The following is a 23,596-nucleotide window of genomic DNA, read 5'->3' as shown; positions in this document are numbered from 1 at the left end:
GGGACAGCAACTTATTCCTCTGTATATCCTCAATAACCCCAGGATTGGAAGACTGTCTGGCCCCAAAGCGATTTGGAGATCATACAAATGCAAAGCTTCTAGCCAGCCTGGCATGAGTACCCATTGATGCTAACTTGCGGGTGATGCAGATGGGGCTGAAAAGAGGAGTTCGGGGTGTACAACTCTGGCAGACTGCCTTCTTTCTCTGTCTTACCCAACTGTGACCAAGTAGCCCAGAGTCTAGTAGCCTTTTCAGCGTTCCCATCCTCTCCACATCACCTCTAAACTTATCACATTTCTGTTCCCTTTGCCTGGAACCACCCCCCTTTCCCAACTTCCTGACCTTCCTGAATGTTCTCAGAGTGCCTTCTCTGTGTCCTCGTGAGTCTGGAAATCCTGGGAATCCCTTGTCTTTCAGTCTTACCTACCACATGGTAAAATCTCTGACTCTGAGAAGTGTTCACAAACCCTGCTAAGTGAATAGAGCCCCCCACCCTGGATCTCTGCAGCCACCTGGCCTCCAACAGAGAGCTCCATGAGTGGTGGGCATTTGCAGTAGTAGGTGTTCAATAAACCTTTGTGGAAATGGTACTGGGCCATTCCTGGGGCCTCCAGGTTATCTGACAGCTGTGGCCCCTTCTCTCTGATCTACTGTACAGACATTATCATTTGTTTCATTCTTAGGATAAGGAAAAGAGTCAGATGTCCTCCCTCTTGAGAAACACTGCCTGGGATCTAGCATCCTGAGGGTGGGCCTGGCGACTTCCAAGCAGGCCTCCTATTCTAACTCCACCTCTCCTACCATCAGGAAAGCCTGAGTAATAAGGCATGTAAAGAAGGTGACCTTGAGGCCCAAAGGCTAGGATGTATCTGAGGTATATTTTTTGGCATTTATAGGTTTAAACTCCACTTGGGTGCAAGAGGTCTCAGGAAGGGAAGGGAGCAGGATGCTGTCATTTATAAAATACCTGCTTCTTCCTACCCTAGGCAGTGAATATGCCTTCTCATACAGTCCTCGCATTGTTCCTGCTATCCCTAGTTATAGATTAGAAAGCAGGGGCTCAGAAATATTGGGGGAACTTGCCTAGCTACTGGTGGATGGCATGGGTGGTACAAGAAGCATGAAGCAGCCCTATGATGGGATTCTGATTTGGTGACCTTGGACAAGTTCCCAGCTAAGTATCAATCAATTCATCTGTAAAATGGGGAAACTAATCCACGACTTCAGGGATGCGTTACATAAAACAAATAACCTCATGGTAAATTCTTGGGGGTTGTGATTATTGCTGCTGGTCCTACTGCTAGTTTGAAGGCCAAGGTCAGAGTGGTGCAGATCAGGACCAGAGATTGGGTCATTTCAGCCCTAAGTGCCTGAGCTCTCTCTTTCTCCTCTTGCCTCCTTTACTCTGGGCCACATAGTAACATGTATCATAGGTTCAAATCCAAGGCAAACAGTATTCCCAAAATACCTGTGCCAGAAGATCTAGGTTTGAATCCAGGCGACAATAGCAACCTGTGTGACATGGGCAGGTAGTTTACTTTCTAAGACTTAGTTTTCTCATAGTAAAACTAGAGATGCCTTTGGCTTTCATGAGTATTATCCAGGCTCGCATGAGTGCTAAGTGAAATCCTGGTTCTGGAAGTTCTCTGATGGTCTCAGAGCTGTAGGGCAACAGGAGGAGAGGTTATAAAATCAGCAAAGGAATAGAACCTAGAACTTCACTTCAAACCAAAGGGCAGCATCTCCCTCACTTCCAAAAAAAAAAAAAAAAAAAAAAAAGCTATTTCTTCCATCCCCACATGGCTGAAAATTAGGGGAGGACATCATCCCTGAGGACAGGGATGATTTTTTTGTTTGCTTGTTTGTTTGTTTTTGTATCTCTGAATCCTTAGGACCCAGCCCAAGTCCTTGTAGAAGGGGTTCAGTAATGAACATTGAATGAATGGAAGGCTTGGGTTACCATGGAAAAATCCCTGAGAGAAGTACTTTTATACTAATATGTCAATGACTACATTTCTTCTCCCAAGATGGGAGAGAGAACGGGATGCCAGGAACCTGCAAGGAAAGCAGAAGATTAAAAAATAATGATCAGAAACCCAAAAGGGGTGTCTTGGCAGACCACAGTTTCCTAGGCTGTGCTCTGGGCTCCCGACTTAACATCCTCCCTTTCAGCAGCCAGAGCCCCTGCCCCAGCGCCAGTTTCTACCAGACCACTGGCCAGTGGCCTTTGCAGATGGGGAAACTGAGGTTCAGCAGCTGAAATCCCCTAAGGTCACACAGTATGGTACTGAATTCATACTTTCTATTTAATGCCAAAAGCAGGTGGCATAGACATTTTCTGTTTAAGATAAAACAAAACTAATCAAAGGTAATTTCTTGTAGAGTCCTCAAATTTTATTACCCAGAAAGTCTATGTTTTTAAAAAAAAAAAAGAGTTTTGGCAATGATTACATGGTACTTGCTAAACTTTTACCGGCTTTGAGTCCTTCCCAGGGAACCAAAGGTCACTGAGAATGCCTCTCTGGACTGCCTCCCTGCCTGTCACTGGCCTCCTAGAAGCTGGGAGAGGACCCTGTGGACCAGACAAACTCTGCAGAATTGTCTGATATGCCTGGGAAGCTGACCCCACTGGGCAGTTTCAGAGAGAGAGCAAGGGGCTGAAAGTAGGAATGGTTGCACTTGACCGGGGTCCAGTAGGGCACGTGACAGTTTTGGGGCTCTGCATGGGGTGGAGTAGAGCGGGCCAAGGAAGGAAGATGAGCTGGCATCACGTCACCACTGAAAGTGACAGTGAGGCTTCTGTGCCCTCCATCTTTGCTATCTTTTTTGCCTTCCCAAAAGCTTGCTGCACTCATTTTCTCTAGGGCCTTAGGAATTTAAGAAGGCTATAGGAGGAGAGGGCAATGCTTTGCCCAAAGGAATGCTTTCCCCGTCATGGGTGTTAAGGCATTGCAGATCATGGAATTGACGTTAGAAGGGACCCTAGAGGTCATGCAAGCCAGGGGACCTCACATGTGGCTGCAGACCTGAATCGTCTTTGGAAAAAGACACATTCCTGGGAACCATATGAAAACAACTACAGCTAAATCTCTGGGGACAGATCTTGGGAATCTCATACCCTCACAATTAGAACCCAGGACTCAAATCTAGTCGATTGTATCAAACACTTGAATCTCTACCAAAAGCTAATCCAGCCTCTGCCTGAACTTGGGAAGAAGCAACTCATACCCTCCACCTCAAACTGCTCACTGCATTGCTCCACCTCCAGCTCTACTTACAGCAATATTGTTATCACGTGATGATTAGTGATCATTCACATTTGTCACGTACTTGGCCATTGACCCCTTAGCACAGACGCTAAGCTTCCAAGTTCTAGATTGAGACAGGCCTGGGTTCACATCTTGCTGCACTTTACATTTTGTCATTTTGGGCACAGTGACAAAGGACTCTGAGCCTCAGTTTCCTCATCTGTGAAATGAGGACACTTTGTGTGGAATCATGTAACAGTGCTTACTTAACACCATGCTTGGCATTATGTCCTGTCGATTAAAAAGTTGTTCCTCCAGGTAAACCCAAATTCTGTCTCCCTGTGTCTCCACCCAACTCCTCCACATATATGGCCCTGGGCTCCATGGCTCCATAAAGCAAACCCATGCTTCCTGTCCCTGGGAGGTCCTAGGCAGACAGCAGGCCCCTTTCCCAGCCCCTGACCTTGACTCCTGTCCCCTCACACCTTGTTTGGCCCCTCTTTTGAGAGGTTTGGCTTTAGAGATGATGAAATTGTGGGAGGAGGACTGCTCAGCAGGCCAGGCCTCTAAGAGTTCCTTGAGCATGTGGGGAATCAGAGCATATTATGTGAAAGGGGCTGTAGAGAACAGTGATCCCAGGAGAGAAGAGATTGTCTCCTGCACTCTGCAAGTGTGAGGCCATTAAACTAGGCAGCCAGCTGTGGGGCAGGCATAGGCCCAGGCATAACACATCACAGCTGGCCAGGTAGATGATTTCTCCTTATTTTACATTTGAGGCACAGAGAGGTTAAGTAACCTGTATAGTGATGCACAGCTATAACAGTCAGACCTGGGATTTGATGCTAAGTCTTCCTGGACACCATACCCAGAACTAGAATGAAACAGAGCAGTGGAATTTGAATTGAGGTCTAAGTCCAAAATGCATTTTTCTTTCAGAAATCATCTAGATAAATATTTGTTCACTCCTTACCTAACAACAACCCTTTGCATTTTTACAGTATGCTTTATTTTTTTTCCCATTATGTACACCTTCTTCTTTTTTTTTTTTTTTTCTTTTCTGGGGTGGGGGAAGTGCTGATATTTGCTCATGGGGCTCATGGCATAAAATTCACAAGGTACAAAAGAATACTGAAAACAGTTTTCAGTTCTTCAATTACCATATGACCCAACAGTTGCACTCCTAGATACGTACCCCAAAGAATTGAAAACAGGTATTCAAGCCAAAACCTGTACATGAGTCTTCATAGCAGTGGTATTCCTGATAGCCAAAAAGTGGAGACAGCCCGACTCTCCACCAACTGATGAACAGATAAACAAGGTGTGGTACATCCCTAAAGTGGAAAATAAAAGCCATGACAAGAATCAGCATGGATGAACCTCAAAAACATTCTAAGTGAAAGAAGCCAGACACAAAAGGTCACATACTGTATGATTCCATTTATATGAGATATCCAGAATGGGCAAATGCATAGAGCCAGAGAGCAGATTAGTGGCTGCTAGGGGCTGGGGGAGAGGAGATGGGAAAGGACTGCTAGTGCATATGGGGGGTTCCTTTCAGGGCGATGAAAATGTGGAACTACATCGAGGTGATGGTTGGACTATATGGAAATTGTACACTTTAAAATGGTTCAAATGGGGGCACCCGGGTGGCTCAGTCGGTTAAGCGCCCGACTTCACCTCCGGTCATGATCTCACTGTCCGGGAGTTTGAGCTTTGCGTCAGGCTCTGTGCTGACAGCTCAGAGCCTGGAACCTTTTTCAGATTCTGTGTCTCCTTCTCTCTCTCTGCCCCTCCCCTGCTTGCATTCTGTCTCTCTCTCTCTCAAAAATAAATAAATAAACATTTAAAAAAATTTTTTAATAAAATGGTTCAAATGGTTCATTTCATGTTATGTGAATTTTACCTCAACTTTATAAAAAGAATATTGAACATTGAGTCTCTCCCCCCAATCCTATCCCCTAGCAACTGGCACATGTTCCAGAGATATTCTGAGCATTTCTAAACATTTGTGTGTATAGTTTTTCATATAAATGGCAGCATGTTGGATACGTCGTTCTGTACCTTGTTTCTTCTACTTAACAGATTTTGGAGATTATTCTACGTCAGCACGTACAGACTTGCTAGGCTCTTGCTTTTGACATCTTTATACTGTTCCATTTTCGAGATGTGCTCTGGTTTATCTAGCCTGTCTGTTCCCTTTTGATGGAAACTTAGATTGTTTCCAGTATTTTGCTATTTCAAACAAGGCTGCTGTGAATAGCCTTGTACATGGGTCATTTCACACATGCCTCTATCTGCAGGGATTTCCTAGAAATGGAATTACTGGGTCAAAGGGCATGTACATTTTAATTTTTCCAGTTGCAAAAATAATGCATATTTGTTATACAAATTTCAAACAACTCTGAAGCTCGTGGGCTAAAAAGTGAAAGAAGCTCTCCCTACAACCCATATCCTCCCTCTCCTTCGTCTGCCTCCCTTTTCTGTGCACTTCCTCCTTGGCTTCTGGCCTGCAGCTCTCAGAGCCTTCCCTGCCTGACTGATTCTGGGTCTCCCCCTCCTCCTATTCACCCCTCCCCCCACCTCCTCCTTCCCTTATCCCTCAGTAGAGACTTTCTCATCTGTCCCCAGGGCCTGGGCTGGGACTTAGGCTCACAGTCAAATACAGCCTTTACCACCAAACCTACCAAGAGCAGGTCCCTGGCAAATGTTTTTAAATCATAAAATGTTCAAACCAAAAGATTAGGGGCTTCTCACCCAACCCTCACATTCCACCTTACATAGGAGGCAACTGAGGCCCAGAGAAGGGAAATGTGGCTCAGTGAGTGGGTTTACAGAGCCAGGAAGAGAAGCCACATTGCCTGACACCCTGTCCAGGAGTCATTTCACTAATTTAGTAAACAATTATTGAATACCATGAAAGCCCAGTGGGTCAGGCACTGTTCTAGGCACTAGGCTATAGCAATGAATGAGATAAACCTCACATTATGCTTAGGAAGACCAACAAAAAACAAGTAAAGAAAATATTTCACATGGTGGTAAGTGCCCCGTGAGAATAAAGAGTGACTGGAGCCCAGGAGTTTTAATACCCAGGGTGGTGGTATCTGAGCTAGAACCTGAACGACAGTAAAGAGCCAGTTAAGCCAACACATACAAAGGTCCTGAGGTAGGAAGAATATTTTTGTATTCGACAGACAAAAAGAAGGCACTCAGGACTAGTCACTTAGGGCCCTGGAGGCAGAGTGAGGTCATTCTTCAAATCTATAAGGTCAGCTTCAAACCCCTGTCCCAACCGTTCCTCCCAATAGCTCAGCCTAGAGGATACAGAAGGGGATCCTTGAACCCTTGCTGAATGAATGAATGAGTACTGTGTGTTAAGGTGAGTGAAGAAGCACAGAGGTGTGTTACAGGATCCTTGAACAGACAGATTCAAGCCCCAGGTTACTAGCTGCGTGCCTTAGGGCCTGCTGTTGTTTACCTATAATGGCAGCCAATTCTTCATGGACATTGTGAGCTATACAGTTACATCTGTATGCAAATCTGCCCTTGTAGCCATAGTGGGAAAGCAGCCATAGACAATACAAAAACAAAGGCATAGCAGTGTTCCAATAAAACTTCATTTGCAAAAACAGGCTGTGGGCCAACTCATACCTTAGAGAGTGCTTAAAATGTACCAGGTACTGGGGCGCCTGGGTGGCTCAGTCAGCTAAGCATCTGACTCTTGATTTCAGCTCAGGTCATAAACTCATGGTTTGCGGACTCAAGCCCCACATCAGGCTCTGCACTGACAGCACAGAACCTGCTTGGGCTTCTCTTTCTCCCCCTCTCTCTCTGTTACCCCCCCGACACACACACCCAATAAACAAACAAACAAACTTAAAAGAAATGTACCAGGTACAGTCCTAAGAGCCTTATGTATATTAACACCTATATAATGAGGAGCTCAACAGATAAGTTGTTCTGTATGTCATTTGGATCTTGGACACCCCTGAGATTTAGGTGGTGTCTCTGTGTGTTCAGAACACACACAGAGTTGTGCACACAGTTGGGGACGTGAAGGACCTTCTGAGGCTTTTGTGGGTCCCCTGGATGGATAATCCTGGAGGCCCTTTCTGCCTCAAACTTTGTCCAGGTGGTAGTACAAGGAATTGTGGAATGACATTGGGAAGGATCTGAGAGATAGAGTGGGAATGAACCAGAGACTTCCAGAGTGGATGGCTCCCCGGGACAGGGGACCTAGCTGAGAAGGGTCTGTAGTGTGTGAGCTTTAGGCAGTTGTCTTCCCAGGAAAATGTAGCCTCTGGAGGGCGTCCTTTCCAAGTGAATGGCAGAAAAAGCCTAGCCTGGGGTGTAACCCTGCAGGAACCCCCTCAGTCCTGTCTCCTAGTAGCAGGGTGCACATCTCTTCAACTCTGTGCCTCCACTGTAAAATGAAGGAGTTGGTTTAGACTCATTCTTTACAGCTACAGGCATTTATGGGTACCTACTGTATGCCAAAGACTACATTGGACCTCACCAGCAGTGAAGCAGCCTCAAGCACAAAGAACTATGCCCAAGCAGAATGGGAGGCCACAGCACTAGAGCTGGACCCTGATGATGGGTAGTTGGGGCATTCCAGGCAGAGGAAAGGACATGGGCATAGAAAAACTCAGAGTATGCAGAGCCTTGTTTGGCTGGAGTGTCAGGTGAACAGAGAGGAGCTCTAAGGAGCAAGGCAAGAAGTAGAATTGGGCCCACGGGTTGTTAGGACCCTGGTGGGAGCTAGATCAAGGGTCATCAAGAGGTGACAAGTGCAGGGCCGTAGGGGTCGGGAAAGAGACAGCACTGAGCCTTGCAGAGCTTTGTGGGAGGGGAGTAGGAGGGAGGGACAGTGATACCTGGGGCCTGGGTGGAGGGCACCAGGGGCAGGACAGAGAAGAAAGTGGGATTTGATAGGACATTTGTCTCTCAGGCTGGAAATGGGAGGCTAGCTGGGGACAGATTAAGGAAAAGCCCACCCAATATGAATGGCAGGCAGTGGCTGCCTTCCCAGAGAAGAGGTATTAGTAGGTGCTGTAGGAAGCAAGTTCCATTACTCCCCTTCCACCCCTTAACACTATTCTGGGAGGCCCACAATGCACATTAGCATGAGAAAAGCTCAGAGGGGGCATTGAGATACAGGTTTAGTTGATTCTACAGGCTGCTTTGAGTCCAGGGGCTCATTGAGGCTCACCTGTGGACTTACTGGAAGAACATTCCAGACAAATTAAATCTAAGCAGGCATCAAAAAGATTTAACCATGGGGGCATCTGGATGACTCATTTGGCTAAGCATGCAACTCTTGACCTTAGGGTCCTGAGTTCGAGCCCAACGTTGGGTGTACAGATTACTTAAAAAAAAAAAAAAAGGATTTAACCATCTGACAAAGTTGAGTATATTTTTAATTTAAAACAATTTTTTTTAAGTTTATTTTTGAGGGAGAGACAGAGTGAGCAAGGGAGGAGCAGAGAGAGGGAGAGAAAGAATCTCAAGCAGGCTCCACACTGTCAGCACGGAGCCCGATGTGGGGCTCGAACCCACAAACATGAGATCACGACCTGAGCTGAAACCAAGAATTGGATGCTTAACTGACTGAGCCGCCCAGGGCCCTGAATATATTTTTTAAATGTTTTGAAGTAAAATAGCTTCAGTTAGAGGGATGGATAGAGTAAGTGTGCTGCTTAAAACAACCTGAGCCTTGCCCGTCTCTACTGGAACCCATCTCCCCATAACATTCTAACCCAAGAGGTCGGGGTTTGTTATCCCTGTTCTAGATGAGGCAGCTGTGGCTCAGAGAGGTTTAGAAGCTGCTCCAAGATCACACAGCAGGAAAGTAGGGAAGCCAGGACAGGACTGGAACCCAAGTATCTCTGATCTCTGATTCCTTGCTCTTAACCTGCAGGACATGCAACCCACCAATTACATTAACTCTTCAAAAGTCAGGATTAAAAGTTAGTTAGCAACGGGGGCGCCTGGCTGGCTCAGTTGGTGGAGCATGCGTCTCTTGATCTTGGGGTCCTGAGTTCGAGCCCCACAGTGGGTGTAGAGATTACTGAAAAAGAGAAGTTAGTAGCCACATTAAACCCATGGTTGACACAACAGTCAAGTCCCCCTTTGCCTCCCACCACATCAGTGCAGATGGCCTATCACCTGTCCTGAGCCCCCAGCTCTTTCAGAGCTGCTGGCTGTCCTGAGACACTGAAGCTGAAAGAAATGGCAAGGTCTCAGGCCTGGGAGCTTGGTGGAAATGGGCAAACTGAGAAGAGGAAACAATTTAGCAGGATGATTTTAGTTCATTTGTAATCAGACAGACTTGGATCCACCACTTACCAGTTACGTGACCTGAGACAATGAATCAACTGCCAATGAATATACTTCCCACAATTGTAAAGTGGGGATAGTAGCAGTACCTACCTCACAATGTATATGAAATAAAATCAGTACTGTGTGTAACACACTGAGCCCAAGGCCTGTGTATGTATGTAGCAGCATTCTTTGATCCTTCGTGTTGATCCTCAGGTGGTTGGGGTGGGTCTCTTGAGGTTTCTTTGGCATTCTGCAGGACTTTCTTTGGCATTCTTGGCATTTTGAATCTAAGATTCCCCCAACCTGTTGGAGCTGCTGGATAAAGGGTCAGGAGAGTGAGTGGAAACCAGCCTGGGAGTCTGAAGCAAAGCTCAAAGGTGGTCTCTGGGTATTTGGAGCCAGGGTAGAGGGCTTCTGCACAGGAGCTCAGAAATGCTGCTACCTGAACTTTTTTCCCTTTTCAATCCCTGCTAAGCACTTACCCAGCAAGCTCCCTCCTCCCTACACTCCATTTGAAGTCAGCCTTGGAGAGAGAGAGCAAGTCAGGGCTCTCCAGTCAAAACACTAGAGGTGACATCTTGCTCTGTCAAGCTGTGTGAACTTGGGCAAATCACTCAGTCAATGTCTCTCATTGGTAGTTTCCCCATCTGTGCAATGGGATGTATAATACTACTAATCCCAGGGGAGAGGTTGAGAAGGTGGGTCTACATTGTAAACAGAGGATACGAAAGCACTTAGTAAACTTTTTTTTAAATGCTTATTTTTGAGAGAGACAGAGCACAAGAGCATGTGTGCAGGCAGGGGAGGGGCAGAGAGAGGGGAGAGAGGAACCCAAGTGGACTCTGTGCTGACAGCAACGAGCCTGATGTGAGGCTTGAGCTCACAAACTGCGATATCATGACTTGAGCCGAAATTGGATGCTCAATGACTGAGCCACCCAGGTGCCCCGAGCACTTAGTGAACTTTAAAGGCCATGCAAATCCTGGGCATAAATTTCCCCACAGAGCTGATACTGGCACCTCTTCCATGAAACCTTCCTAGACAGCCCAGTTGGAAGTGATTTCTTCCTCCACTGATCTCCCACTGCTGCTCACTGGAACATTACATATATACACGCTGCCCCTATCAAGAGACACAATTCTGAGTACAGAACAAGCCAGGTGTCCTGAATTCCAGCTACTATCTTGGTAGTTTCTCTTGGCACTCCTCTTGTGGTCTGTCCACCAAGCACTTTCCTAGCACTTGTCCTGTTCTTCATCTGTAGATTTTAAGACCAGTCAGGTTCATCCTTTGTGGCTCTGCTGCCTGACCCCATACCTTGGTGCATGTTGGAGCCCTTAACCCAAATGGATCAATACAGTCCTTCCCTGAGAATTTACATTTGGATCTGTGATTGACAGGGAGTTAATTCAGCATCGTGAGTAATTAAGCCTGTAACATACAAAGCTCAGAAGCTGGTAGCTTTTCTTTTCTACCATGTAGATAGGGAAACAGGGAAAGCTGTGATCAGAGAAATAAAGATAAGGGATAGGAAAAAGTCTCTGGGATCCACGGGGCTCCATGACTTTCTCAGGCTTCCTTCTAGTAAATTCCCTTTTTGGCTTAAACTAGCACTTATAGTTTCTTTTTCTTTCTTTTTTTTTTTAAATTAAAAAAAATCTTTATTTATTTTTGAGAGAGAGAGATAGAGCATGAGCAGGGGAGGGACAGACAGGGAGACCCAGAATCTGAAGCGGGCTCCAGGCTCTGAGCTGTCAGCACAGAGCATGATGCGGGGCTCAAACTCATGGACCTCGAGATCATGACCTGAGCAGACAGATGCTTAACCTGCTTAACCCGACTGAACCACTCAGGTGCCCCAAGCACTTGTAGTTTCTATTACTTCCTGAACTTTACAGAAAAAAAGCCTCAGAAAGGCTTACCACCATGCCTGGGGTCACATAGCAATTTAGCAGCAGAGACATCACAGGAACAGCAGGGAGCCTGCTTGGGATTTTCTATCTCCTTTTCTCTTGGCTTCTCTCCTGCCCGCCCCCCCTCCACCCCCCCCTCCAAGCTGCACATGTGCTCTCTCAAAAATAAATACACATTAAAAAATAGTGTTTTAAACATTAATCAAGGTGTAATTGGCATACAATAAATTGCACATTGTAAAGTACAGTTTGGGAAGCTTTTTTTCCCCTCCTTTTGAGAGAGAGCACTTGTGAGAGGAGGGCACTGACAGAGAGAGAGGGAGGGAGGGAGAGAGAATCCCATGCAGGCTCTGCACAGTCAGTGCAGAACCCAACGTAAGGCTCAATCTCATGACCCTGAGATCATGACCTGAGCCAAAATTGAGAGTCAGATGCTTAACCAACTGAGCCACCCAGGTGCCCCATTTGTAAGCTTTCATGTAGATACACATTTGTGAAACCATCATCACATTCAAGATAATGAACATAACCATCCCCCACAAAAGTTTCCTCCTGTCCCTCCTTAATCCCTCCAGCTCCCTGCTGACTGTCACCCCAGGCAACCACTCAGCTGCTTTCAGTTACTATAGACTAGTTTGCATTTATAGAATTTTATATAAATGGAGCCATACAACATGTACTCTTTTTTGTCTGTCTTCTTTCAGTCAGCTTAATTGTTTTGAGAGTCGTCCATGTGGTTGTATATCTTAATAGATCCATTTCTGTTGCGGAGTAGTAATCAATTACATGGATATATAACAATTTTTTTTATTTACCCGTTGATGTACATTTGGGTTATTTCCAGGTTTTGACTATTGCAAATAAAGCTACTACGAACATTTATGTGTAAGTCTTTATACAGAGATAAATGCTTTTATTTCTTTTGGATAAATACCTAGAAGTGGAATGGCTTCGTCATTTGGTAGGTGAATACTATGCTTAAGTTTTGCTGAGCTGTTGTTCAAAGTGGCTATACTATTTTACATTCCCACCAGCAGTGTATGAAAGTTCTAGTTGCTGCACATCTTCACTAAACCTTTAGTTTCAGCAATTTTAATTTTAGAAATTCTGGGGTGCCTGGGTGGTTCAGTAGGTTAAGTGTCCAGCTTTGGCTTGGGTCATGATCTCATGGCTCATGAGTTTGAGCCCCACGTGGGGCTCTGTGGTAACAGCTCAGAGCCTGGAGCCTGCTTCAGATTCTGTGTCTCCCTCCTTCTCTGCCTCTCCCCCCTTGCGCTCTGTCTCTCTCTCTCTCTCAAAAATAAACATTAAAAATAATAATAAAAAAATAAAGTGGTAGCCAAGAAGGGTTTAAATTTTTTTTAGAAATTCTAATAATTGCCTGTAATTTTAACTCTTAGGTCTGTCATCTATTTTGAGTTAGTTTGGGCATATATATGAGGTGTCAGTCAACTTTCTTTTTTTTTGTGTAGCTATGAAAATCCAATTGTCCCAGCGTCATTTGTTGAAAGATTATCCTTTTTCACTTTTTAAAATAGATATAGGGCTATTTTGATTATTTACCTCTTCTTGGGTTAGCTTTCACACTTTGTGTCATAAAGAATTAGTCCATTTTATCTAAGTTATCGAATGTATTGTCATAAAGTTTTTATGAATCATGTCAAGCAACTTTTCATGTGTTTATTGGCCATTTGTGTATCTTCTCTGGAGAAATGTCTATCCAGATCTTTTGCTCAATTTTTAATTGGTTTGTTTTTTTATTATTATTATTTTATGTTTATTTATTTTGAGATAAAGAGAGCGTGTGCACATGTGAGTGGCAGGGGGGGGGAGGTGCAAGGAGGAGCAAAGAGAGAGGAGAGAATCCTGAGCTGCCTCCATGCTGTCAGCGGGGAGCCCGAGGTGGTGCTTTACCCCATGAACTGAGAGATCATGACCTGAGCGGAAATCAAGAGTCAGATACTTAACTGACTGAGCCACCCAGGCGCCCCTTTTTACTATCTCATTGTAAGAGTTCTTTATACTGTATACAAGTCCCTTATCAGATATAGTTTGCAAACATTTTCTCCCACTCTGTGTTTTTTCCCTTTCTTAAGAGTGCCCTTTGAAGCACAAAACTTTTAAATTTTGATAAAGTCTATTTTATCTGATTATTCTTTTGCTGTTTGTGCTTTTGGCATCATATTTAGGAATCCTTTGCCTAATTTGGGATTTACTCCTATGTTTTCTAAATAAGAGTTTTATAATTTTAGCTCATACATTTAGGTATTTGATCTGTTTTGAGTTACTTTTTGTATATGATATGAGGTAAGGTTTCCAACTGCTTTTTTTTTTTTTTCTTTTGTGCACATGACTGACTATCCAGTTGTCACAGCACTATTTGCTGTGAAGACTATTCTTTCACAATTGGTCTTTTCACCCTTGTTGAAAATCAATTGACCATAGACACATGGGTTTGTTTCTGGACTCTCAATTTTATTCCACTGACCTATATGTCTATCCTTATGCTAGTATCACAGTATCTTAAATTATTGTTGGCTGCTTTGTAGTAAGTCTTATTTTATGTTTTTTAAGTTTATTTATTTTGAGAGAGAAAGAGCAGGGGTGTTTGGGGCCCCCAGGTGTCTCAGTCAGTTAAGCATCTGACTTTTGATTTTAGTTCGGGTCATGATCTCATAATTCGTGAGTTTGAGCCCTGCATCAGTCTCCGTGCTGACAGTGTGAAGCCTGCTTAGGATTCTCTCTCTCTCCCTCTCTCTCTTCCCCTCTCCTGATTGTGCTCTCTTTCTCTCTCAAAAAAACTTAAAAAAAGAAAGAAAAAGAGTCAGCCACTTAACCGACTAAACCATCCAAGTGCCCCTGCAGTAAGTTTTAAAGTGAAGGAGCATAGATCCCCCAACTTTGTTCTTAATTTTCAATTGTTTTGGCTATTCTAGGCCCCTTGCAATTTGAATATGAGTTTTAGCATCAGCTTGTCAATTTCTACAAAGATGCAACTGGAATTCTGACAGGAATTGTGCTGAATCTGTAGATCGAATAAATGGGGTGTATTGCTATCCTAACAATACTCAGTCTCTTGATTCATGAACATGGGATGTTTTCCATTTATTTTGATCTTTAATTTCTTTCAATAATGTTTTCTGAGTATAAGTTTTTCATTTCTTTTATTAAATCTATTCCTAAGTATTTTGGTATGCACTTTTGCAGCATATGTACTATTCCTAAGTACTTTGTTCTTTTCGATGCTATTATAAATGGAATTGTTTCCTTAATTTTATTTTCAGATTCTTGATTTATATATAGAAATACAATCAATTTTTATATACTAATCTTTCATCATGTAAACTTGCTGAACTTGTTTATTAGTTCTAATAGTGTTTTTTTGTGTGTGTGGATTCCTTAGGACTTTCTATATACAAGATCAAGTCATCTACATATATAGTTGTATGTTCTTCCTTACCAATCTTGATTTTTAAAATTTCTATTTATTGCCTAGTTACTCTGACTAGAACTTCTAATACAATGTTGAATAAAATTAGTGGGAGCAGACATCCTTGTCTTGTTCCTGATCTTAGGAGGAAAGCATCAGTCTTTTACTGTTAAGTACGATGTTAGCTGTGTAGTTTTTTTTTTTTTAAGTTTATTTATTTATGTTGAGAGAGACAGAGATAGTGTGAATGGGCAAGCAGCAGAGAGAGAGGAGACCGAGATTCCTGAACAGGCTCTGTGCTGCCAGCAGCAGAGCCTGATGTGGGGCCTGAACCCATGAACTGTAAGATCATGACCTGAGTTGAAACCAAGGGTCAGATGTGTAACTGACTGAGCCACGCAGGCTCCCCCACTGTGCAGTTTTTATAGCTGCCCTTTATCATGTGGAGGGCATTCCATTCTATTCCCCCCCCACACTTTTTTTTAAATGAATAGGTATTGGATTCTGTCAATTGCTTTTTGGTTTTTTTCTACCTTTTGAGACAATTATGTGGTTTTTGGTTTTTATTCTATTGATAAAGTTTATTACATTAATAGATTTTTGGAAGTTAAACTAACCTTGCATTCCCAGAATAAATTCCACTTCACCGTGGTATAATTCTTTTTATATATTGCTGGATTCAGCTTGCTAGTATTTTGTTGATTTTTGTCTCTGTATTATTTTTTTTTTAATTTTTAATGTTTATTTATTTATTTTTGAGAGAGAGAGAGCACAAGCCGGGAAGGGGCAGAGAGACAGGGAGACACAGAATCCAAAGCAGGCTCCAGGCTCTTAGCTGTCGGTACAGAGCCTGACGCTGGGCTTGAACCCATGAACTGTGAGATCATGACCTGAGCTGAAGTCAGACGTTTAACCAACTGAGCCACCCAGGTGCCCCTTGTCTCTGTATTCTTAAGAGATAATTGGTCTGTGGTTTTCTTGTAATCTCTTTGTCTGGTTTTCGTATCAGACATAATAAAATGAGTTGAGAATTGTTTCCCTCTCTTCTGTTTCCTGGAAGAGTTTGTGGAGAATTGTATTCATTCTTCTTTAAATATTTTGTAGAATTCCTCAGTGAAACTATCTAAGGTTGTGGGTGATTTCTTAAATTAATACTTCAATCTCTTTACTTGTTATAGGCCTATACAGATTGCCTATTTCTTCTTGAATTGGTTTCAGTAGTTTGTTTCTTTCTAGGAACTTGTCCATTTCATCTAAGTTATTAAATTTATTGGCAGAAGGTTGTTGATAGTATTCCTTATGCTTTTATAATCCTTTTTATTTCTGTAAAGTTGGCAGTAATGTTCCTTCTTTCATTTCTGATTCTAGTGATTTTTCTCTTTTCTTGATCATTCTAAGGGTTTGTCAGTTTTGTTGACCTTTCCAAAAAACAACTTTTGGTTTATTGATTTTTCTCTATTTTCCTATTCTCTATTTCATTAATTTACACTCTAATTTTTACTGTTTCCTTATCTCTGCTTGCTGTAGATTTAGTTTGCTCTTCTTTTTATGGTGTCTTAAGGTGGAAGGTAAACATTTTAGGTTGATGTTGTATTTTTTATTTCTGTATTTTATTTTTATTTTTTGTTTATTTTTGAGAGAGCGTGCACACACACACATGTGAGCTGGGGAGGGGCAGAGACAGGCTCTCCGCTGATAGCACAGAAACCAATGTGGGGCTTGCACTCACAAACCTTGAGATCATGACCTGAGCTGAAGTCGGATGCTTACCCAACTGAGCCACCCAGGTGCCTGTTATTTTTATTTTTTCAAGTTTGTATTTGTTCATTTCTTTAAGTAATCTCTACACCCAACATGGGGCTTGAACTCACGACCCTGAGATCAAGAGTCACATGCTCTTCTGGCTGAGCCAGCCAGGTGCCCCTCTTTTTGCATTTTAAAAATGTGGCTCCACTATTTTCTTGCTTGCACAGTTTCTGACCATAATAAATCCATTAGCCTTATTTATATTTGTATGTAATATGTCTTTTTACTCTGGCTGCTTTTTAAAAAAAAATTTTAATGTTTATTTATTTTTGAGAGACAGGGAGAGACTGAGCATGAGCAGGGGAGGGGCAGAGAGAGAGGGAGACACAGAATCCGAAGCAGGGTCCAGGCTCTGAGCTGTCAGCACAGGGCTGGACATGGGGCTCAAATTCACAAACCGCAAGATCATGACCTGAGCTGAAATTGGATGCTTAACCAACTGAGCCATCCAGGTGCCCCTACTCTGACTGCTTTTAAATTTTCTCTTTATCACATTTTAAAAACAACTTACAATATACCTTGGTATAGGTTTTTTGGAGGGGAGTGGGCTGGGTTCAGTGTACTTTATTGGTGGTACATGACCAGGAAGGCTCCCCAAGCTCCTCCCACTCTTTAGGGGGTCTGAGTTGGAAAATACAGTGTGTTGGGAGATTGAGTTGGGGCCCTCAAGCAGCTGAGGGCCTCTGTCTTCCTCTTGTGTTCTTGCTAGGGCTCTTGGTCTGGGAGACTCTTACTCCTTGGAGGTCATGTGGATTGTAAGGTCTACCACCATTTTGCTGTAGTCAAATTCATCGTCATACTGGGAAATGGGCTTGACAAAGTGTTCATTGAGAGTAACACAAGCCCCAGTGTCAAAAGTGGAAGTGTGCGTATCCCTATTAAAGTTGCAGGACAAACCAGGTTCTCAGTGCAAATCAGGATGCCCGTGAGGGGGCTGATACCTGCTTCACCACCCTCTTGATGTCATCACATATGGCAGCTTTTTCCAGGCAGCAGGTCATATCCTGCTGACACATTGAGAGTGGAGACATGGCAGACCATGTTGGTGAGCTCCCCATATAGCTCAGGAATTACCTTGCCCATAGCTGTGGCATTGCCAGTAGAAGCAAGGGTTATGTTCTGCACAGCATATGGCTGTCATGACACAGCTTACCAGAGGGGCCATCTACAGTCTTCTGGGTGGCAGTGATGGCATGGACTGTGGTCATGAGTCCCACCATGATGCTAAAGTTGTCATGGATGACTTTAGACAGGGGGCACCAAGCAGTTGGTGGTGCAGGAAGCATTTGATGGTCTTGAGGGAGTTGTCATACCTCCCATGGTTCATGCCCATCACAAACATGGGGGCATCAAAGGAAGGGGCAGAGATGATGACCCTTTTGGCTCTACCCTTCATGTGAGCCCCAGTCTTCTCCAAGATAGTAAAGACATTATTGGACTCTACAACATACTCAGCACCAGCATCACACTATTTGAGGTTGGTGGGACCTCACTCTTAGAAGATGGAGATGTGCTTTCCACTGATGACAAGCTGCCCGTTCTCAGCCTTGACTGGGCCATTGAACTTGCCATGGGTAGAATCTTACTGGAACATGTAGACGATGTAGTTGAGATCAATGAAGGGATCACTGATGGCAACAGTACTTTGTTAGAATTAAAAACAGCCCTTGGGGTACCTGGCCTGGGTAGCTCAATTGGTAGAGCATGTGACTCTTGATCATTGTGTGTAGAGATTACTTAAAAATAAAATACTTTTTTAAAAAGTTTTATTTATTTTGAGAGAGAGAAAGAGAGAGAGAGAGATGGGAGGGGCAGTGGGAGAGGGAGAGAGAGAATCCCACACAGGCTCTGTTAGCACAGAGCCCGATGCAGGGCTCGAACTCATTAACTGTGAAATCATGACCTGAGCCAAAACCAAGAGTCGGATGCTTGACTGACTGAGCCACCTAAGTGCCCCCAAAATAAAATATTTAAAAAAAAAAGTGGGGGTGCCTAGGTGGCGCAGTCGGTTGAGCGTCCGACTTCAGCCAGGTCACGATCTCGCGGTCCATGGGTTGGAGCCCCTCGTCGGGCTCTGGGCTGATGGCTCAGAGCCTGGAGCCTGTTTCTGATTCTGTGTCTCCCTCTCTCTCTGCCCCTCCCCCGTTCATGCTCTGTCTCTCTCTGTCCCAAAAATAAATAAAAAACGTTGAAAAAAAATTTTTTTAAAAATCAAAAAATTAAAAAAAAAAAAAAAGTGGCCCTGATGACCAGGTATCCAATATGGCCAAATCCGTTTACTCCGAGCTTTTCCATTGTGTCTCAGGGAACCAACTGGCAGTGCACAAGGAGATGCAGCAGTGTGTTGAGCTGGGAGGAGCAGAGGGCTTGGTATAGTTTCTGTGCTTGGGGTTCATTAAATATTTTAGATCTAATGATTTATCAGATTTTCATCAGTTTTCATCAAAGTTAGAAGTTTTTCAGTTCTTTTTTCCTTTTCCTTCAAGTATTTCTTTTTCTCATCCTCTTCCCTCTTTGGGGGACTCTAATTACACACACACATTAGATCACTTGAAGTCATGTCACAGCCCGCCAATGCCATGTTATTATTATTTTGAAGCTTTTTTTCTCTGTGTATTTTACTTGGGATAGTTTCTGTACTATGTATTCGAAGTTCGTTAGTCCTTTGCCATGTCTAATGTTCCATTAATCCATGTAGTGTATTTTCTATCTCAGACATTACAGTTTTCATCCTTAGAATTTTAATTAATTTGGGTCTTTTAAAAATATCTTCTATTTCTCTACTTCACATGGTCAGTCTTTGTTTTATCTTCTTGCACATGTGGAACGTGGTTATAATAACTGTTTTAATGTCTATGTCTCTTAATCCCATCATCTGGGTAATTTCTGGGTAGGTTTCAATTGATCGGTTTTTCTTTTCATTATGGGTCATACTTTCCTGTTTCTTTGTATATGTGCTAATTTTTATCGGTTGGCAGACACTGTGGATTTTATTTTGTTGGGTGCTGGATATTTCTGTAATCTTATCAATATTCTTGAGATTTGCTCTGGGGTGCAAAAGCACTTGGAAACAATTTGGTCCTTTTTCAGATCTTGCTTTTGTTGGGGCCAGAGTGATGTTTTGTCTTCACCCACTGCTGAGTCAAAAAGTCTTGTGAGTGCTCTACTCAATGCCCCATTAATTGTGAGGTTTCCACTCTGGTTCCTGGGAGCCAGCACTATTCCTAGCCTTGTGTGAGCTCCCAGGATTATTCTCTCTAACCCTACTGGTTGATTCTAACTGTGCTTTCGAGTAGTTTCTTCAAATGCAGGCACTATGCTGAATGACCAAAGGGGTACTACCTCTGTAGAGCTCCACAGTTCTGTGTGCAACTTTCTCCTTTTTGGTTCTCTGTCTTGTGTCCCCAGGCTCCTGACTTCATCTTGTCAGTGCAGGAGACTGCTGGTCTCCACCTGCCCTTCTCTCCCTGTGCTCTGGTCTGGACACTTTCTTTAGACAGTAAGGTGGGGCATTCATAAGCCTCTCCCCATTTCGTTCCTACTCTCAGGAGTCACTGCTTTTCCTAGTCTGACGTCCAATGCCTTGAGAACTGTTGTTTCACATATTCTGTGGGGAATTTAATCATCTCAGGTGGGGACATAAATCCAATCCCGGTTACTCCAACTCAGCTGGAAGCAGAAATTCTCGTGATGGTTTGTTCATTTGTCCAGTGGGCACTTATTGGGGGAGAGCTTGCTGGGTCCCCCTCACAGTGGTCTTGTGGCTCTCCAGACAGTCCAGATTTTCCTATCTCAGGGCCTTTGCATGGGCCCTCTCCTCTGTCTGGACTGCTCTTTCTAGCTGTACTTCCTCTCTCAGCTCAGAGGCCTTTTCTGACTACTTACTCTGTGTAAAGTGAATTGCTCTCTTTTTTATTTCCCATCACACTTCTGCTTTCCTTTACAATTTCTTTTACTAGAGTGTAGGCAGGAGTTTCTGTCAGATTCCCTGGAGCCAGCTCAGGGCCAGGCACACTATAGGTATGCAATAAATATTTATTAAATGACTGAGGTCTTTGTATATTTCATGGTACCTGTCATATAACAGAGCTCAGTCAAACTGGGGCTGCTTGTCTGATGGGGGCATAGCTCCTCGCCCTAAGTCCCCACCAGGGAAGGGATACAGGGCCCCTGGACTGAGGCCATGCACTCCTTAGTGATAACTGAAGGCCCCTGGGTACCGGCCAGGGGAGGGTTTGACAGGTGGAGCTGATGAGTTCCAGACCCAGGCCTCTGGGCCCCGGTACAGGCCGACAGAACCGGACACTGGGCAGGAGCCAGAGCCAAGCTTCCATGACGTCGTTGCCTTCAAGGGCCATGCTCCTCCCTAGGCTTTTGGTGGGACTTCAGATCTCACCCAACCCTCTTAGAGCTATCTGCCACCAGATTCTGGGGAAAGATGGAGCCGTCCTCCCTGGTTTGAGTCCCAGATCTGGTTGTATGACCATCTACAACTATCAGAACACTCACAGAGTTGGCTCTATAAAGTCAAAAGTACTTTCTACGTGGAAAACCTCTGTGAACTGAAAACAAGTGCTCACTGAACTGGCAAAGCCTTAGGAAGCTTCTGTTCCAAACCCCTACTTTTAACAAAGGAAGAGCCTAAGGTTTAAATGAAATAATGTATGTAGACTGCTTGGCACCGGGCTTGGAACTTTGTGTTTTTATGCTAGCTACTAGCCACCTGCCTACCCCTGGCTGAGCGACCAGTGCCTCAGTGCCTCCCTCCTTCCCATAGTCCTTCCTACCTCAGCTGGGGGCCTTGATCCACCTTTCTTCAACAAGGATTATAGTTATCATTTTCTTTTTTTCTAATGTTTATTTTTTGAGAGAGAGAGAGAGAGAGAGAGAGAAAAACACAAGTGGGGGAGGGGCAGAGAGAGAGATGGGGACAGAGGATCTGAAGCAGGCCCTGCACTGACAGCAGAGAGCCTGATGTGGAGCTTGAACTCACGAACTGTGAGATCATGACCTGAGCTGAAGTCGGACACTTAACCGACTGAGCCACCCAGGTGCCCCCGTAGTTACCATTTTCTGAGCATTTGTGAGGTGCCAAGCCATGAGGTAATAAGCACTCTACATATATCATTTAATTATTTTGTCATAGGATGAGATAGTATTATTGTCCCCATTTTACTGGTGAGGAAGCTGAGGCTCAGAGACATTAGCTAATCTCCTCAAGGTCCTATAATTAGTAAGTGGCTGACAGTGTTTAGACCTCAGAAGTCTCCTAGTGTTTAGGTTCTGGCTTCTCTTCCCTTAGATGTCTCTTCTAATAACTTGTATTTCCTGCCAGCTACTCCTTCCTGGGCCTTTGGGAAGGTTTCTGAGAATCCACTGGGTCAGTCATTGGAACAGGGCAAGAGAGGGTCTAAAGCTTCTAGCTAAAAACCTGCCATGAGTCCCCACTAGGAGCTTTTGTGGAGTTGGCAGTAAGGCTGTCTCTGAGGGTCAAAGATAATCCCCTGTCAAAAACACAGCCCTGTAGGAAGGAACAGGGCATGGGCAGGAGCCCACAGACCCAGCCATTCTCTCAGCAAGCATCCTGCCAGCTGGTTGTCTAGGAGCTCCCAGTTGTGCATTCCCACAGGACGGTGGGAGCTGTAGATGGAGGCAGTCCAGCCCTGTAGCAGCTCCATATGGGCAAGGTTACCTCTGATGGGGCTGCTGGGGGACCTGGCCTCTCTAGGAGGGGGCAGTACTGGAACCAGCCTTGAAGACCTTCCCAATTTGGATGAAGGAGAGTGGGGGTTGGATGGGCAGCCTTTCCAGCACAGGGAAGACAAGAGTGCTGGTCAGGCCATCCAGCGTTTCCCCCAGGCTCTTCGCATGTGCCCCAGTGTGTCCATAACAGAACCCTCTAACTCAGGGATTGTTAGTGCCACTTGGCACATGAGGAAACTGAGTCCAGGGTCCAAGACTGCAGGCAGGATGTGCTGAATGCCAGCTGATGAAGTGAATCATTCTAAGGGAGGCCATGGGAGACCACAGGAGGTTCCTAAAGCCATTTTACCTGGGTGATGTGTGGGGTGGAGGAGAAAAGAGTGGAGACCAGAGACAGTGCAGAGACTGTTGGAGCAATCTTCGTGAGCCACGAGGGAGGTCTGGGCCAGGGCAAGAGCCAAGAAATAGAGGCCTTTGGGGATGGGTGGGGCTGATGGAAGGTGCAGGAGGTCTGAGCCAGAAGGGATCTCAAAGATCATCCACCCAACCCATCTGTTTTACACAAGGAAACTGAGGCCCAAGGAAGGAAGGGGGCTTACCTAAGGACACACAAGAGGTTAACAATAGAGTCACACTGGGGTGCGTTGCTGGCTCAGTCAGTAGATCATGGGACTCTTGATCTTGGGGCCATGAGTTTCAGTCCCAGGTTTGGCATAGAGTTTACTTAAAAAAAAAAAAAAAAAAAAAAAAAGTATGGGTGCCTAGGTGGCTGAGTTGGTTAAGCTTCCAACTTTGGTTCAGGTCATGATCTCACGGTTCATGGCTTTGAGCCCCACGTTTGGCTCTGTGCTGACAGCTCGGAGCCTGGACCCTGCTTCAGATTCTGTGTCTCCCTCTCTCTCTGCTCCTCCCCTGCTCATGCTCTGCCTCTCTCTCTCTCAAAAATAAGTAAATATTTTTTTTTTTAATTAAGAAAAAAAAGTATCTGACTCTTGATTTCGGCTCAGGTCATGATCCTGCGGTTATTGAGATAGAGCCCCGTGTCGGGCTCTGCGCTGACAGCAGGAGCCTGTTCGTGATTCTCTCCTCCTTCTCTCTCTGTCCTTCCGCAGCTCACGCATACACACTTTCTCTCTCGAAATAAATAAGTAAACATTAAAATAATAAATAAATA

General features: G+C 44.3%; 1 protein-coding gene and 1 pseudogene across 6 annotated transcripts in view; both read right to left on the bottom strand.

Annotated features, from left to right (window-relative positions):
* Nucleotides 1-1,830: 1,830 nt before the first annotated feature.
* The window catches only part of PIF1 (PIF1 5'-to-3' DNA helicase), a 44,272-nt gene continuing 22,506 nt past the window's right edge, over nt 1,831-23,596 (bottom strand). For 5 of the 6 annotated variants that reach the window (XM_053223883.1, XM_053223886.1, XM_053223885.1 and 2 more), the window contains exons 13-14: nt 9,679-9,885; nt 4,280-4,580 (exon numbers count right to left, since the gene is read on the bottom strand). In XM_053223883.1, coding sequence (XP_053079858.1) covers nt 4,491-4,580; nt 9,679-9,885 — 297 coding nt within the window. In that variant the 3' untranslated portion in view covers nt 4,280-4,490. Of the gene's footprint in view, nt 2,057-4,279; nt 4,581-9,678; nt 9,886-23,596 lie in introns of those variants that run through there. The other variant, XM_053223884.1, reaches the window with a different exon arrangement.
* LOC128316186 (glyceraldehyde-3-phosphate dehydrogenase-like) lies at nt 13,566-22,397 on the bottom strand (annotated as a pseudogene).

Source organism: Acinonyx jubatus, chromosome B3, assembly GCF_027475565.1.
Source record: "Acinonyx jubatus isolate Ajub_Pintada_27869175 chromosome B3, VMU_Ajub_asm_v1.0, whole genome shotgun sequence".
In the NCBI taxonomy this organism is placed as follows: Eukaryota; Metazoa; Chordata; class Mammalia; order Carnivora; family Felidae; genus Acinonyx; species Acinonyx jubatus.
This window is presented reverse-complemented; position numbering and strand designations above follow the sequence as displayed.